Raw genomic sequence first — 16,796 nt, 5'->3', positions numbered from 1 at the left:
CCCCTTATTAACCTCTGTTTTCTTAGGTAGCGATAAGGCCTTAAATGCCTCGGCGGCAACCAGAACACTAGCGGTGGCGCGAACTACTTGTGCGTTATCTATGAATGATCGCCACGCGGGTGCGAGCGAGACGGGTATAGGCGAGTCCCAATCGACTCCCGTTCTCCATATCTCTGGCATTAAGGTTTTCCCTAACACCGATATGGGCCTTACGTAATGGATCGGATCGAATATCGACATCGCGCTACTCGTGACCTGCCGTTTTGTAGGTAACTTTTGACCGTTAATGACGTCTTCGGGCGTATTTCGAAAGTTTACGTTGCAACCTAAGGTGTCACGCTTGTGATTCCATTTCAAACCTAAGGTACGTTCGCTCTCGTTCGCGCCTAACAGAGACGTTTCCTCTTTGCTATTAACTACGTCAGCAATTACCGCAGGATGGTTCGATGCGAACCCGCGAAGTTCGAATGACGCGCGCATATTAAGCTCGTAAACATCGTTTACTACGCGTCTAGCGTCCTCTTCGGACGTGTCGAGGGCGATCAACATGTCGTCCATGTACGTATTCTTTATCGTTTTTTCAGCTGCGATCGGATATTCTTTACTATGCGTTTTTGCGTTTTCGTTTTTGACGTATAACGCGGTTGTCGGCGACGCTGCCGATTCAAATATAAGCCGCTTCATCCTATATTCTTGCGGTGGAGAGGTGCGGTCCTCCCCCCGCCAAACGAAACGTAACGCATCGCGATCTTGCTCTATTATTTCGATCTGTAAAAACATCTCTTTGACGTCGGCTATCACCGCGATTTTGCCTTCGCGGAAGCGCACTAATACGCCAAAAAGTGACTCTAACAGGTCGGGGCCAGCCAACAGCGCGCTATTCAGCGAGCGTCCGTGAGCTGTGGCGGCCGCGTCCCAAACTAATCGCATTTTGCCGCGTTGCGGGTGAAAAGTTGGGAAATGCGCTAGATACCACGTCCGGGGTGCATCGGGGGGCGGCGGCGAGTCCATTTTCTCCGCGTAACCTTTGTCAAGCAAATTGTTCATATGCTTCGCATATTCGGCTTTAAGATTCGCATCGTGGTCTAGCTTTCGTTCTAGACTGTGCAGCCGTTTCAATGCTTGCGCTCGGTTATCGGGGAGTTTCTCGTCATCTGATCGCCACAGTAAGCCCGATCGATACCTATTCTCTCCCGGTATCTTTTCGCAGGTGGCTTTTAATAAATCTAGCGCGCGTTGGTCGGGATCGGCCCGAGGTAACTTCTGTGAAACGCCTAATGATTCTATGTCAAAATGCCGTTTCATAAGCTGTAAGGCCTCGTCCTCCGCGGTATTAGGCCGTGCGTGCCCTACAAACTGTACCGCGGCGCGACGTGTACGGTCGGGACCGTGTAAAACCCATCCTAGCCTGGTTAAACTCGCGACCGGAAGGTTAGGCGGACCGTCTATAATTTGCCGAGTAACGATGAGATGCCAGTTATCTTGACCTATCACGATAGTAGGTACTGCGGGAGGGTAACTTAATTCGTCCGCGATTTTAGATAAATGATCGCACTTATCCACTAAGTCTCGCGGTACGCCCTGCGCTCCTAAACCTACATCGCAAACTGTGTACGTCTCCATCATTTCCATATGTCGGCTACAAAAACCCCGTATTGCGACCCGTAACGCATACGAATCTGGGTCTCGTACTACACCGCCTATGCCTTCTATCTCTAACGTTTCACCGCGTACGCGCGGCGCGATTCTGTCCGCAGTTTCGTGTAGCATCAAAGTCATTGCCGCGCCTTCGTCAAGTAGCGCAAGGGTTTGAACGGTACCTAACGGTCCCGACACCTCTACAGGCATGATTTTGAGATACGTCTGCGGCAGTCTAACATTGAGTACTGCAGGTGCCGCCGGAGCACTATTACCGTTCGCGGACGCGGCCGCGCTTAATCCGTGTAATAGTTTGTTATGTCCGGCTTCGCACTGATTCATGCCACACGCGACATATTTACATTTAAAAGACGTACGGTGATTCGCGCCTAAACATCTAAAGCACAATCTAGCACCCTTTGCCAAGTCCCATCGCTCAGATATAGTCGCGGCTAGAAATTTCGAACACGCACTAACTTTGTGTTCTTTGCCGTTCTTACATATGGCGCACGCATCGCGCGAGACAGAGACAGACGATATCTGTCGTTTGGGCTTAGCTCCGGTTGACGCTGGCTTTTTCTTTAAATTACCATCGCGGTGCTTCACTTGAGCTATAGTCGATTTACTAGGACGCGATCTACTTCCCGTATCACGTGTGTATGTTTCGTGGGAATCTGACTCCGAATCCGAACTATATTCACGGTAGAACGCGGGGGCGCGAGACCCAGAGAGAGCTTGGCTCGATCGTCTCGGTTCGTGCACAGAGGAAACCGCATTCACTGCATTCCGTGATTTCGAATCCGACCTATCGTCACGGTAGAACGCGGGGGCACGAGACCCAGAGAGAGCACGGCTCGATCGTCTCGGTTCGCGCACAGAGGATACCGCATTCACTGCATTCCGTGATCTATTGGACGGCTTATGTCGGTTTACGCGCTTGGCCGCAGTGCTAATTTCGTTAAGAAACTCGGATATCGCAACTAACCCGGGTGATTCTACGTTAGACTGCCTGTATTTGGCCCATTCATAGCGCACTATCAGATTCAATTTATCCACGATATTATTTACAAGCTCAGGCGCGTGTAAATATTGTTCTTGACGCAACGATCGAATGGTGGCGACGGCGTTCGCGATATGCGCGGCAAATGAGGCGATATTCGCATTGTCTTCGGACAAACGCGGCATGCGTTTGATGTTATGTATTTCCGTAAGAACAATTTCCTCAGGGTCGCCGAACTGCCGTTCTAGCGCTTCCATTATTTCGTACGGATCCTGAACCGTATACATGATTGATTTTACGGCGGTCCGAGCTTCGCCCTTAAGTGCGCGCCTAATCCGACTCAGACCCTACCCCAATAACCTTTCCATACCCCAATTACCGGCTTGCCGGACGGACCGTGCAGTGTTGTAGGTTTACCTCCACTCACGTGTCCTGGCAACTTTCGTTGCATGTGTCACATGGTTGATACCAACACACTGCTTTCAAACGCTCTAGGCATTGCACTTTGCCATTGCGGGAGACTCAGTGCCACGAGGGATCCACGCTTAGGGCATCGACGTTGCGCTCTGTAACGTCAGATCATAGGCGTAGGCAGGTATATAGTTAGGGACCCCCCGCGTGTGTAAAGTGTAAAGTGAAGTGGTTCCAAGAAGAAGATGTCCGAAAAGGAAGCACGGAGCCTTCGCTCGCGCACCAAGGGCCAGCCTGCCCCCGCACCGAACATGGACACCCCTACCCCCTCGGCCGGAAAGACTACGTCCGGCGAGACCAATACGTGGAGCAAGGGCACCAGTGGCAACCGGAACACTACCGGTGAGAACGAGTCGGTACACTCGGAAGCGTTCGACAATACGGTATTAGTTCGCAGTAGGTCAAATACGCTAGTGCATAAAGACACCGATGTCGCGCCGCCGCCGCGGGCGCCGTCTGATCGCGAATCGTCAAAGAGAAATCGCGAATCGGTAAATAGGGAACGCGATAAAAAATTAGCCGTGCTAATGGCCGAGCTCGAGGTTCATAAAGCCACTCTAACCGTTGCTAAGGCAGAGTCCGACACTGCAAAGTTAAGGCTGCAGGTTGCGCAACTGAAGGCGCAGTCTGTCGGCAGCAGTGACGCGACCGTCGAAGAACGGACTAGAAGTTGGGTAGAACGACAAGCTAGGTTACAGCGCGAGATCGCGAGTGAAAACGTTAAAATCCCGCCGCCGAAAGAGACCGCGCCACGTGCAGCCGCCGATCGGGCTAGCAGACCTCAACCGCGCTTTTTAGAGGTACCGCACGGTACCTACGCGCCAATGTACCATAAACCGCCAGAATTACCCGCATTCGGCGGAGATATCACCGAGTGGATATCATTTAGGGCAGAGTTCGAGGATACGTCGCCCATGTTTAGTGCCGTCAATAACGTGAGTCGGATTAGGCGCGCACTTAAGGGCGAAGCTCGGACCGCCGTAAAATCAATCATGTATACGGTTCAGGATCCGTACGAAATAATGGAAGCGCTAGAACGGCAGTTCGGCGACCCTGAGGAAATTGTTCTTACGGAAATACATAACATCAAACGCATGCCGCGTTTGTCCGAAGACAATGCGAATATCGCCTCATTTGCCGCGCATATCGCGAACGCCGTCGCCACCATTCGATCGTTGCGTCAAGAACAATATTTACACGCGCCTGAGCTTGTAAATAATATCGTGGATAAATTGAATCTGATAGTGCGCTATGAATGGGCCAAATACAGGCAGTCTAACGTAGAATCACCCGGGTTAGTTGCGATATCCGAGTTTCTTAACGAAATTAGCACTGCGGCCAAGCGCGTAAACCGACATAAGCCGTCCAATAGATCACGGAATGCAGTGAATGCGGTATCCTCTGTGCGCGAACCGAGACGATCGAGCCGTGCTCTCTCTGGGTCTCGTGCCCCCGCGTTCTACCGTGACGATAGGTCGGATTCGAAATCACGGAATGCAGTGAATGCGGTTTCCTCTGTGCACGAACCGAGACGATCGAGCCAAGCTCTCTCTGGGTCTCGCGCCCCCGCGTTCTACCGTGAATATAGTTCGGATTCGGAGTCAGATTCCCACGAAACATACACACGTGATACGGGAAGTAGATCGCGTCCTAGTAAATCGACTATAGCTCAAGTGAAGCACCGCGATGGTAATTTAAAGAAAAAGCCAGCGTCAACCGGAGCTAAGCCCAAACGACAGATATCGTCTGTCTCTGTCTCGCGCGATGCGTGCGCCATATGTAAGAACGGCAAAGAACACAAAGTTAGTGCGTGTTCGAAATTTCTAGCCGCGACTATATCTGAGCGATGGGACTTGGCAAAGGGTGCTAGATTGTGCTTTAGATGTTTAGGCGCGAATCACCGTACGTCTTTTAAATGTAAATATGTCGCGTGTGGCATGAATCAGTGCGAAGCCGGACATAACAAACTATTACACGGATTAAGCGCGGCCGCGTCCGCGAACGGTAATAGTGCTCCGGCGGCACCTGCAGTACTCAATGTTAGACTGCCGCAGACGTATCTCAAAATCATGCCTGTAGAGGTGTCGGGACCGTTAGGTACCGTTCAAACCCTTGCGCTACTTGACGAAGGCGCGGCAATGACTTTGATGCTACACGAAACTGCGGACAGAATCGCGCCGCGCGTACGCGGTGAAACGTTAGAGATAGAAGGCATAGGCGGTGTAGTACGAGACCCAGATTCGTATGCGTTACGGGTCGCAATACGGGGTTTTTGTAGCCGACATATGGAAATGATGGAGACGTACACAGTTTGCGATGTAGGTTTAGGAGCGCAGGGCGTACCGCGAGACTTAGTGGATAAGTGCGATCATTTATCTAAAATCGCGGACGAATTAAGTTACCCTCCCGCAGTACCTACTATCGTGATAGGTCAAGATAACTGGCATCTCATCGTTACTCGGCAAATTATAGACGGTCCGCCTAACCTTCCGGTCGCGAGTTTAACCAGGCTAGGATGGGTTTTACACGGTCCCGACCGTACACGTCGCGCCGCGGTACAGTTTGTAGGGCACGCACGGCCTAATACCGCGGAGGACGAGGCCTTACAGCTTATGAAACGGCATTTTGACATAGAATCATTAGGCGTTTCACAGAAGTTACCTCGGGCCGATCCCGACCAACGCGCGCTAGATTTATTAAAAGCCACCTGCGAAAAGATACCGGGAGAGAATAGGTATCGATCGGGCTTACTGTGGCGATCAGATGACGAGAAACTCCCCGATAACCGAGCGCAAGCATTGAAACGGCTGCACAGTCTAGAACGAAAGCTAGACCACGATGCGAATCTTAAAGCCGAATATGCGAAGCATATGAACAATTTGCTTGACAAAGGTTACGCGGAGAAAATGGACTCGCCGCCGCCCCCCGATGCACCCCGGACGTGGTATCTAGCGCATTTCCCAACTTTTCACCCGCAACGCGGCAAAATGCGATTAGTTTGGGACGCGGCCGCCACAGCTCACGGACGCTCGCTGAATAGCGCGCTGTTGGCTGGCCCCGACCTGTTAGAGTCACTTTTTGGCGTATTAGTGCGCTTCCGCGAAGGCAAAATCGCGGTGATAGCCGACGTCAAAGAGATGTTTTTACAGATCGAAATAATAGAGCAAGATCGCGATGCGTTACGTTTCGTTTGGCGGGGGGAGGACCGCACCTCTCCACCGCAAGAATATAGGATGAAGCGGCTTATATTTGAATCGGCAGCGTCGCCGACAACCGCGTTATACGTCAAAAACGAAAACGCAAAAACGCATAGTAAAGAATATCCGATCGCAGCTGAAAAAACGATAAAGAATACGTACATGGACGACATGTTGATCGCCCTCGACACGTCCGAAGAGGACGCTAGACGCGTAGTAAACGATGTTTACGAGCTTAATATGCGCGCGTCATTCGAACTTCGCGGGTTCGCATCGAACCATCCTGCGGTAATTGCTGACGTAGTTAATAGCAAAGAGGAAACGTCTCTGTTAGGCGCGAACGAGAGCGAACGTACCTTAGGTTTGAAATGGAATCACAAGCGTGACACCTTAGGTTGCAACGTAAACTTTCGAAATACGCCCGAAGACGTCATTAACGGTCAAAAGTTACCTACAAAACGGCAGGTCACGAGTAGCGCGATGTCGATATTCGATCCGATCCATTACGTAAGGCCCATATCGGTGTTAGGGAAAACCTTAATGCCAGAGATATGGAGAACGGGAGTCGATTGGGACTCGCCTATACCCGTCTCGCTCGCACCCGCGTGGCGATCATTCATAGATAACGCACAAGTAGTTCGCGCCACCGCTAGTGTTCTGGTTGCCGCCGAGGCATTTAAGGCCTTATCGCTACCTAAGAAAACAGAGGTTAATAAGGGGCATTTAGGTTTAGCAGAGATATTGCTAATACGACGGAGTCAACATACCGCCTTTCCAGAGGAAATTAAGCTGCTGGAAACTGGGCGGCCACTTCCGAAGAAATCTCCGCTACACAAAATAGCTGTACATCTGGAGCTTGCCGCCTCACTTTCGGCATCCTCCATGATACTGTCGCTACGCCGAATGATAGTGCGACGCGGCACGCCTACAGTTCTCTATTCCGACAACGCCACCAACTTCTGCGGCGCGGAACGAGAACTAGCAGAGGCCATAAAGACGCTGCCCGACATTCTCAAGCCCTTTTTGACCGAGCGAGCCATAAAATGGAAGAAAATTCCACCCGGCAACCCCTCCGCTGGCGGTGCCTGGGAACGGCTCGTGGGCAGCGTAAAAACCGCACTAAAAGTAGTTCTGAAAGAAAGAGCACCCCACGAAGAAGTTCTACATACGTTATTGTTAGAATCAGAGCACATAGTCAATTCTAGACCGCTGACACCAGTGAATCCAGACTTAGACATCGAAGCCCTGACGCCGAATCACTTTCTTATCGGTCGATCGAGCTCCATGTCGCCACTGGGCGTCTTCACAGACGCAACTATGTCACTCTCTTCGTGGAGAACAGCGCAAACGCTAGCCGACCATTTTTGGAGGCGCTGGCAGCGGGAATACCGACCCAGCCTCCTCCCCCGGCCTGGTGCTCATCAGAACGTGAAAAAACTGCATGAAGGCGACGTAGTCATCGTAGCGGATAGCTCCATGCCACGAGGAACGTGGCCCAGAGGCGTAATCGTCCAGCTCTTTTCCGGCCCGGATGGCCATGTAAGAGTGGCCATTGTTCGCACCCGCGCAGGTGACGTCCGCCGCCCAGTTTCCCGGCTTATACCCATCCACTCCTCACATGAAGACGGTGTTGGCACACGTGGGGGAGACTGTCGTGAATAGCTCTTAATCATGCATGTTTTAGTTTAATCTTGATTTTACGTGTAATTTCGTGTAATTTTACTTTTATGTGTTTTTTACCGTTTATATCATGTTAATGTATTGTGTGGAATGTTATGTGCTTAGTTTTAAGTCTTGTATCACTGTATTTAATAAAATGTATTAGATTAAGGTGATTGGTCGAAATAAATAAAACTGACTCTCCATGTAACACTCCCTAGTTGCTGGAAAAGTACCTACGACGGGATATTCTGCCTATATAAACCCCGATCTTGGTTGCTTATTCAGAGAGTTTTACTCACCCACCCAAGCACTTTGCTTGAACACTCTCCAGTATTATTAAAGTTAAATATGTGTTTTTATTCCACATAAACACATCCCGGTAATTGGTGGTAAATTGGAGGTAAAGCGGACTTCTGGGCAACATAGCGGCCGGCGCGTTCCTGACTTGCGTTTCTTCACTTCGGAGAACAAATATAAAGAAAAAAGCTACAGTCTACGCTCGACATATAGGATGTCAATGCCCGTGACCCGTCGCCAGTACCGCCGATGTAACCAGGGCCGCATCCGCTTCTTCAACTCATAATGAAATTGTCAAAGAAGCCTGTACTTGTTCAGTCAGCTTCAAACGTAGCTTATCAGATTATGCGTCAATATTATCTACCATTTTCTGATAGCTTAACGAAAATAGATGTCTCTAAGGAAAGATTAAACTGTTACAGATAACTTCAAATGCAAACTGTCGAGATATATCCCTAATTGAAAATAATCGAGGATGGCAGATACTTCTGGCGCATTGTTTCAATACGCTACTTAATTATTACCTAATACTGATTGCTGACCGTTCCTTGTTCGGGATAAAGACTTTTTTTAAGATGTCGTCTTATTTATTCTCAGAAATGAAAATATACCGACGGCATAAGCAACTTAACTTATTTTAACTCTAATAATTATTATACACCGGCACAGAGAACCAGTATTTTGCGCCGTGAGTTGATATTGTTTTGACAACAAACCATAGAAGCGGAGCATGAATCTCGAGACCTAAACGTGTAATCGCCATACGTTTAAGGCGCTTACGACGTTTTGTTCGTATTTTCATTGTTTGGTATGCGTATGGCTTCTATTATAGTAATAATATCTCAATAACAAAATTTGTATTAATTTGTTTTCGTTTTATAACAGTGCAACGTAATGTAATCCTTCTTCTAATTAATCACAATGTTAATTGCTTTTTGCTTCTCCAGTGGAACTTGTTAAGCTTTCAAGTACCTGACTCAATTTACTTGAAAATAACTTTGGAAAGCTGAACTGTTGAACGTCGTATGTGCCAGCTGTCAACATTTTTACTTAAATACCTTTAGTTGAAAATAATTTGTTAATAGTTGTAAAAGTGGCAATTAACGTGATAAAACTGATAAAGCATAACAACATTTTAGGAATTAAAAACTTAGGTATTTATTTAAACAAATTAAGATTTTACACTGAACATGACATGAGTCAATAGACCGAACTTTGGAGGAATGAACTTGTTTACGAAAAAGGCGGCCCAATTCAGTAGCAAGATGGCGGTTCAATCAAACTTTACTCTGTGCTGTGAGCTTACCTGCCCTACGGACTTGGTCGAATTGCTTGCTACAAAATCTGGCTTGGCACCGACTGTTGTGGAGTATTACAGGAGTAAAAATTAAAAACGGCTTTCCTGGTTTTAGTACAAGTGTAATGTCTAAATTGACACATACATAGAATAAAAAGAAAAAGCGCCTGCACGTTTTGCAGAGCAATATTACGTATCAGTATAAAGTAAAAATGAGTTCTTAAATTTAAACATGCCCCCGGGGTTGAAAGGAAGCCTTTCAAGCAGAATCGGTAGCCACAGGAAGAGGACAAATCTTGCTGAAAGCGCGTCGAACGACTCCTCCAGCTGTCTTCACATCAGCCACTCGAGATATGCCATCCTGTCCAGGGTGAATGGCTACAATGCGTCCCAGTCTCCATTTCAACGGAGGAAGGTTGTCCTCCTTCAGAACAACGAGGGTATTATTCTTAAGGGACTCATGGTTGAGTCTCCACTTGATTCGTTGTTGCAGTTCTGGAACGTACTCTTTAGTCCAACGAGCCCAGAAATGTTGACGGAGTTGTTCGATTCGGTGGAATCGGGACAGATGCTGATAAGTATGGTCCCGCAGATCCTGCACCGGCAATGACGTCAGTGAGCGTCCGACAAGAAAATGTCCAGGGGTGATCGCTGAGAGATCGTCCGGGTGTGATGACAGAGGCGTGAGTGGCCGAGAATTCAACAAGGCTTCAATATTGATGAGTGTAGAGTTAAGCTGTTCATAAGTTAAGTTACAGTTGCCCAACACTCGTTGCAAATGGAATTTAACTGATTTGACACCCGCCTCCCAAAGACCCCCGAAGTGAGGTGCATAAGCAGGCAGAAAATGAAATCTAGTATTTTCACTAGCTAACGTCTCAGCCAAAGAGTTGCAGTTTTCCTTCAGAAATTTTGTGATTTCATTATAGGCTCCGACAAATGCAGTGCCGTTATCGGAATACACGTTATCTGGCTGTCCCCGTCGAGACATAAAGCGAGACAGTGCTAACAAATAAGTTTTACTAGTTAAATCTCCCACCAATTCTAAATGTATCGCCTTGGTTGTGAAGCATATAAAAATAGCAACATAAACTTTTACTAGTGCGCAACCACGACCTTGACGGCTGGCTGCCATGAGTGGACCTGCGTAGTCCACGCCCACATTCCTAAACGGGTAGCCTCCAGGTGACAACCGAGAATTTGGCAAATTCCCCATCAATGGAGCAATTACTTGTCCCTTCATGATTTTACATCGCACACATTGATGGTAGCAAGCCTTTGCCAAATTACGACCCCCTATGGGCCAGTAGGTTTCTTTAATTATTGCTAACAACAGCTGGGGCGGTGCATGGAGAAGCCTTTTATGTTCCTGATTAAATAATAATTTTGTGAATCGATGTGTGGACTGTATAATAATGGGATGTTTTTTCTCGTATGGAAATTCTGAATTGGAAAGACGGCCTCCTACACGAATTAAGTTGTCGTTGTCTAGGAATGGGTTGAATTTCAAGAGCTTGCTCTTTTTTGGTAAATTTTGTTTTTTGGATAATATATCATATTCTGAAAATGATTCGCTCTGACTGAGTTTGGTAATTACCTTTAATGAATTATTTAATTCGTCATGATTGAGGTACGTGGACGACGTCGACGTTGCATTTTTGCGGCATTTTTTAATGAAACGGAGAGCGTATGCAAAAGCACGAATGAGCCGCGAGAGGTTAGAGTAACGATTGAAATCTATTAATGGCTCATTAATTATGTTGACGTGCAATGAAACCTCAACGCGGGTTTCAGGCAGCTCATCGCATTGTTTTGTGATAGGATTCGAGGGCCACTGAGCCACGTCTTGTTGCAAGAAACTGGGACCCGACCACCACAAATCTAATGAGTCTATAACGCTTGCATGCAATCCACGGGAAATTAAGTCCGCTGGGTTTTGGTCCGTTGGAACATGCCTCCAAGTACAACTGCCGGTGATTTCTAAAATGTCCGACACTCGGTTCCTAACAAAGGGTTGCAACCTACTTGGCATCATCTTCAACCAACCTAACACTATAGTCGAGTCGGTCCAAAATATCGTGCTTCTTACCTGAGCTCGAAGTGAGGTCATGACCTTATCATACAGATGAGCACTAACCAGAGCACCACACAATTCAAGTCTAGGTATAGTCGTAGGTTTAATCGGACTGACTCGACTTTTTGCGATCAATAACCTAACCAACACCTGACCTTCCTTGTCTACACTACGTACGTACACACAAGCGCCGTACGCGCGTTCAGATGCATCTGAGAAGATGTGTAGATCAAAGGCTACGTGTGAGTTGCAAATGACATGACGAGGGACTCTCACATCATTCAGCGCCGGCAATCCTTCCAAGAGTTCTAACCATTGTTTAGTGATCTCTGGAGACAGTTCTTCTTCCCATGTAATCTTTTGCAGCCATAATCGCTGCAGTAGCATTTTCATGGTGATTACGAATGGAGACAGAAGTCCCAACGGATCAAAGATCTGAGCAATCACTGAGAGCATGTCGCGTTTGGTATTTCCTTTGGAAACTAGTTTTCCTATAGGAAAATACAGCTCATCGGACACAGGATGCCAGCCTAAGCCTAACGTTTTGCTGGGCTCATTTGATCCCATATTCAAATCCACGGAGGATTGAGAGGGTTCACCTAGAAGGCGAGGCTCGTTTGACTTCCACTTACGCAGGTTCATTCCTGCGGAAGAAAGTGCTTGAGTCACTTTATGGCGAATCTCTTCCACCCCAGTAAGCTCATCTCCTCCTGTCAGCAGGTCGTCTACATAAAAATCATGAATGATGATTTCTTTGACTGTCTCATCTTCACAATCTAAGCCTATTTGCTTGAGACACCTGGTGGCTAGGAAGGGAGCACTGGCTGTCCCATAGGACACAGTATTGAGCTCGTGCACTAATAGTGGCTTGGCCTCCGAGCTGCGCCAAAGAATTTTTTGGAGGTGGCGGTCGTCAGGATGCACCCATATCTGACGGTACATCTTCTCCACGTCCGAAGAAATGATGTATCGGTGCTGCCTGAATCTGATAAGGATAGACAGAAGGTCGTCTTGCACAGTGGGTCCGACCATCTGAATGTCATTCAGACTGATACCTGAGGTAGACGGGCTGCTAGCATTATATACGACACGTAGCTTTGTCGTGGAGCTGTCACGCAAAATACCATGGTGGGGTATATAATAACCCTTTTCTACCCTTAAAGCCTGCCTACCATGCGACATGTGACCCAAACTTTCATACTCTGCCATGAAATCAGTATATAAACTTTTAAATGAGGGCTTGGTTTTAATTCTACGTTCCAATGATAGCATGCAATGCTTTGCGCGTTGGAATGAGTCGCCTAAAACACTTTCGCTTTGTTTTAAAGGAAGCCTGACACAGAATCGTCCGTCGGCTAGCCGCGTAGTATTTTCAACGAAATGTTCTTCGCACATTTTCTCCTCAGGTGAATAATGAGACGACTTATGGCTAACCTCTTCGAGTTGCCAAAACCGCGTTAATTGGGTTTGGATGTCGTCGTTACATTTTAAATCATTATTACCTGTGTGCGAGAGACCAGAAGCAAAAAAGCACTGCATACTGGAAGGCAGAAAGTCGGTAATTGCCCGACCAGCAACCAAAAAGCCAAACCGAGTTTCACAGAGCATCGGCAGTCCGGTACCTAGTCTGATGATCTGAGGCTGTGTAGGAAACGAGTCCCAAAACACTTCAGCTCCTAATATTATGTCGACAGGTGCAGGTTTATAAAAGTTTGGATCGGCCAAACAAATGTCGCTTGGGATATTAAGATCCGTCAAATCAATTTGACGACATGGGACGTCATCAGTAAGAGATGGCATGACGTAACAATTTACTGTTACTGAATATGTGTCATTTAAAGATTTAATAGGAAGTAGACACATTTCTGCTATTTTAGTAGTCTGTTTATTTATACCAAGAACAGACGTGTTAATTTGATTCGTTGGTAAATTTAATTTCTCACAAAAACTCTGAGATGTTAGACATGCAAAACTACCATTGTCTAACATGGCGCGAGCGACATGCTCTTTATTGTTGCTATCGTAAACCTTTACTAACGCAGTCGCAAGCATACCATGTTTCCCTTGTCGCGAATTTGAAACCATTTGGGCCGATAATGCCTGTACAGAGGCGGGCGAGGAATCATATGAACAATTTCCTAAGCCAGAATGAGATGCGACGGGCGCGGCAGGTGATAATTGATTACCAGGAAAAATCGATTTATTATTTTTAGTTGAATTATCCTCCTCGCCGCGGCCGGACGCGTAGTCACCGCTCGATCTAGATTTGCAATCGGTAACATGAACTAACGTGTTATGTTTTCGCTTACATAACTTGCATCCCGGCTTTTTGCAATGATTAGCATAATGTCCACCGCGTAAACAGTTATAACAAACCTTTAAACTGGGTAACAATTCCAATCGCGCAGCGTTGCTAAGGGCGAGAAACTGTAAACAACTAGGTAAATAATGTTCACCGCTGCATTTTGGGCACTTAGCGACAGTGTTCTGTTTCGTATCTTGTACGGACATGGTTTTCAGTTTCGGAGTGTTTTTGTGAGAAGTGTTAACTCGACCGGCAGTGTTATTTGTGGACAGTTCCAACGTTTCTAATAAATCAGAGCGATTTCGCATGAATGTTAAAAACGCTTCGAGAGTGATTGGCTTATCTTTATCTAAGCGACCTTTGTATTCTTCCCATTCCCGATACGACTTAGCGTCTAACTTATGTGACACAATGTAAATGAGTAACGTATCCCATTGTTTTACTGGTTCGCCGAGTGATTCTAAGGCAAGCAAGTTTTTGTTCAATTGGTCGATCATACGTTTTAACGCAAATGAAGACTCCTTGGTAATTGTTTCGATATTAAAGATTGCTGAAACATGATTTTGTAGCAATAAACGCTTGTTATCGAAACGATCACATAGGAGCTTCCATGCAGTTTGATAATTTTTAGAACAAAATTCGACCGATTTAACAACCACTGCCGCTGAACCATCCAATGACGATCTCAAATAATGAAACTTATTTATCTCGTCAATTTCGTCATTTGAATGAATTAAGCTTAGGAATGTGTCGTGAAACTCGAGCCAATTTTCGTAAGAACCTGAGAATTTTGGCAACTGTATGACGGGAAGTTTAACTAGCTTATGATTGCTAGCACTTGAGATACTTGCACGTTCGCTACCCAGGTCTTCTTGATTTTTATTAAATGAAGTTAACATATCTTGCGCTTTAGCAATTGCACTGAAGTACTGGGTTTCGAACTCAGTTCGCTCAGATAACTGAATATCAATGCTTGCCGCCAAACATTCTAACTTTAGCTGCACTTCATCGTACTCACTAAATAAGGTTTCCATTCTACTTATTCTTAACTGCAACTCATTGGCGGCAACAGAGGTAAGTGAAGAACTTTCCAAAGAATTCATGTAGTTTGAAAAGTTAGTTAGCCGGCCTTTGTAACTGCCACGTTTTTTGATTAATTCCTTTTCTTCGGTCATTTTGAGAGGCGTGTGTTGTCAACTGAAATGTTATACAATGCAAAATTAACTTAAATGTATAAGCAATGTATGAAAGTACAGTTGTGCCTAAGTTTTACTACGTTAACAGTTTATTCACGTGTATATTGATTTTATTTACTTAGTTTAAATTTTAACACTAATAATTGTATATAAATTTAATGTTTTGAAAGAATTATTTAATACGATTCGAGGTGAAAGCTAACCTATTGTTTTATTTAACACCTACATAGGTATGTCTAATCGTCCAGTTAAATAATGATTTACTTATTTCACAGTTCGTAGATTTATTGGTTAATTAAAAGCCTAGGCAAATATCAGTGAATAACTAATACAGATTAACTAATTACGAAATAAATTTAAAGTGAAGTAGCAATCTGACGTGACAAAGGTTAACCTATCGGTTAGTTACGTGGTTAAATTAAACAATTAAAATGATACTAACCGTATTAAATCGTATCCTTATACTTAATTACTACCTGTATGACGAGTGATGGGTGAAAATTAAGAACACTGAAGGCTTAACTCTGTCTTCAAGTCCGGCAAGCCCACGTGAACACGATCCTCCTTTCCCAAGTCAGCTTGATCTCTTTATTGTCGGACGAATTTCTTAATTTATTCACTCGTCAACTCCTTTTATCATATAATCTGGATTATTTTCTGTATATTCTTAATCCGGCTCGTTCCAGGACCATGTTGTGGAGTATTACAGGAGTAAAAATTAAAAACGGCTTTCCTGGTTTTAGTACAAGTGTAATGTCTAAATTGACACATACATAGAATAAAAAGAAAAAGCGCCTGCACGTTTTGCAGAGCAATATTACGTATCAGTATAAAGTAAAAATGAGTTCTTAAATTTAAACACCGACTTTAAAGTTAAAACATTGGTTAATAAAGCCGCATCTAGACTATCATAGAAATACAATGGCTTATTATTACTCGGGCAAAATAGGAACTTTCATTGGACATACATTAAAGAAAAAGTCACCAAATCCACCGTCACACACTAAGGTAAACGTCACACACTAGCGCTCGACATGCTAATGCCCAATAGATGACACCCTGCTGTCACCTCTATTGACAATGACTTAAGTTTCAAGATGGCATGTACTGGGACCGCGTCGAGCACCAGTACGTTTAAAACGAATAAAAATATTTCATAGAAATAATTTTATTTGTTCCCTAGTTTAATTTAATATGGTTAAAACAAAGTAATTTTCAATTTAGGTTAAAATATCACAAGAAGTATGCGTGGATGCCAAGAAGCCATCCATGAGCTTCTCCGAGACGTGTGCCGCAGCCTTCGAGTACGGCCCTAAAGAACTGAGGCCGTGGAGCAACTTTTTCAAGTTAGTATCTTAAGCACCCTTAGTGTAAGGCCTGAGTGGACGCTCGAAGCGGAGCGTTCGGCGGGGCGTGCAGCGTGGCGTCGGGCTCACAAGTAATTTGAGCAGAGTGCACTAAGGCCGCTCGTGTCGGGCGTGCAGCGGTACGGGCCGTGCGGCGTGCATGTTAAACAAATGCAAGCGTATAGGAACGGCCTTATTAGCACGCTGCTCAAATCACTTGTGTGCCCGACGCCACGCTGCACGCTCCGCTTCGAGCGTCCACTCAGGCCTTACACTTACCACGAGTCACTGACAGTGTCAACACTGACTTAAG

The 16,796-nt window shown here is 45.9% G+C and overlaps 2 protein-coding genes across 2 annotated transcripts in view; one reads left to right on the top strand and one right to left on the bottom strand.

Annotated features, from left to right (window-relative positions):
- The window catches only part of LOC134662781 (proton-coupled amino acid transporter-like protein pathetic), a 42,019-nt gene that overhangs the window by 11,138 nt on the left and 14,085 nt on the right, over positions 1-16,796 (top strand). Inside the window, exon 4 of the mRNA XM_063519078.1 lies at positions 16,362-16,483. Within this exon, the coding sequence (XP_063375148.1) occupies positions 16,362-16,483 (122 nt within the window). The remainder of the gene's footprint in view (positions 1-16,361; positions 16,484-16,796) is intronic.
- The window catches only part of LOC134662802 (very long chain fatty acid elongase 4-like), a 115,741-nt gene that overhangs the window by 85,529 nt on the left and 13,416 nt on the right, over positions 1-16,796 (bottom strand). The window lies entirely within an intron of this gene.

This window comes from Cydia amplana, chromosome 3 (genome assembly GCF_948474715.1).
Source record: "Cydia amplana chromosome 3, ilCydAmpl1.1, whole genome shotgun sequence".
In the NCBI taxonomy this organism is placed as follows: Eukaryota; Metazoa; Arthropoda; class Insecta; order Lepidoptera; family Tortricidae; genus Cydia; species Cydia amplana.
The sequence above is the reverse complement of the archived record's forward strand: the minus strand, read 5'-3'. Positions and strand labels throughout refer to the sequence as shown.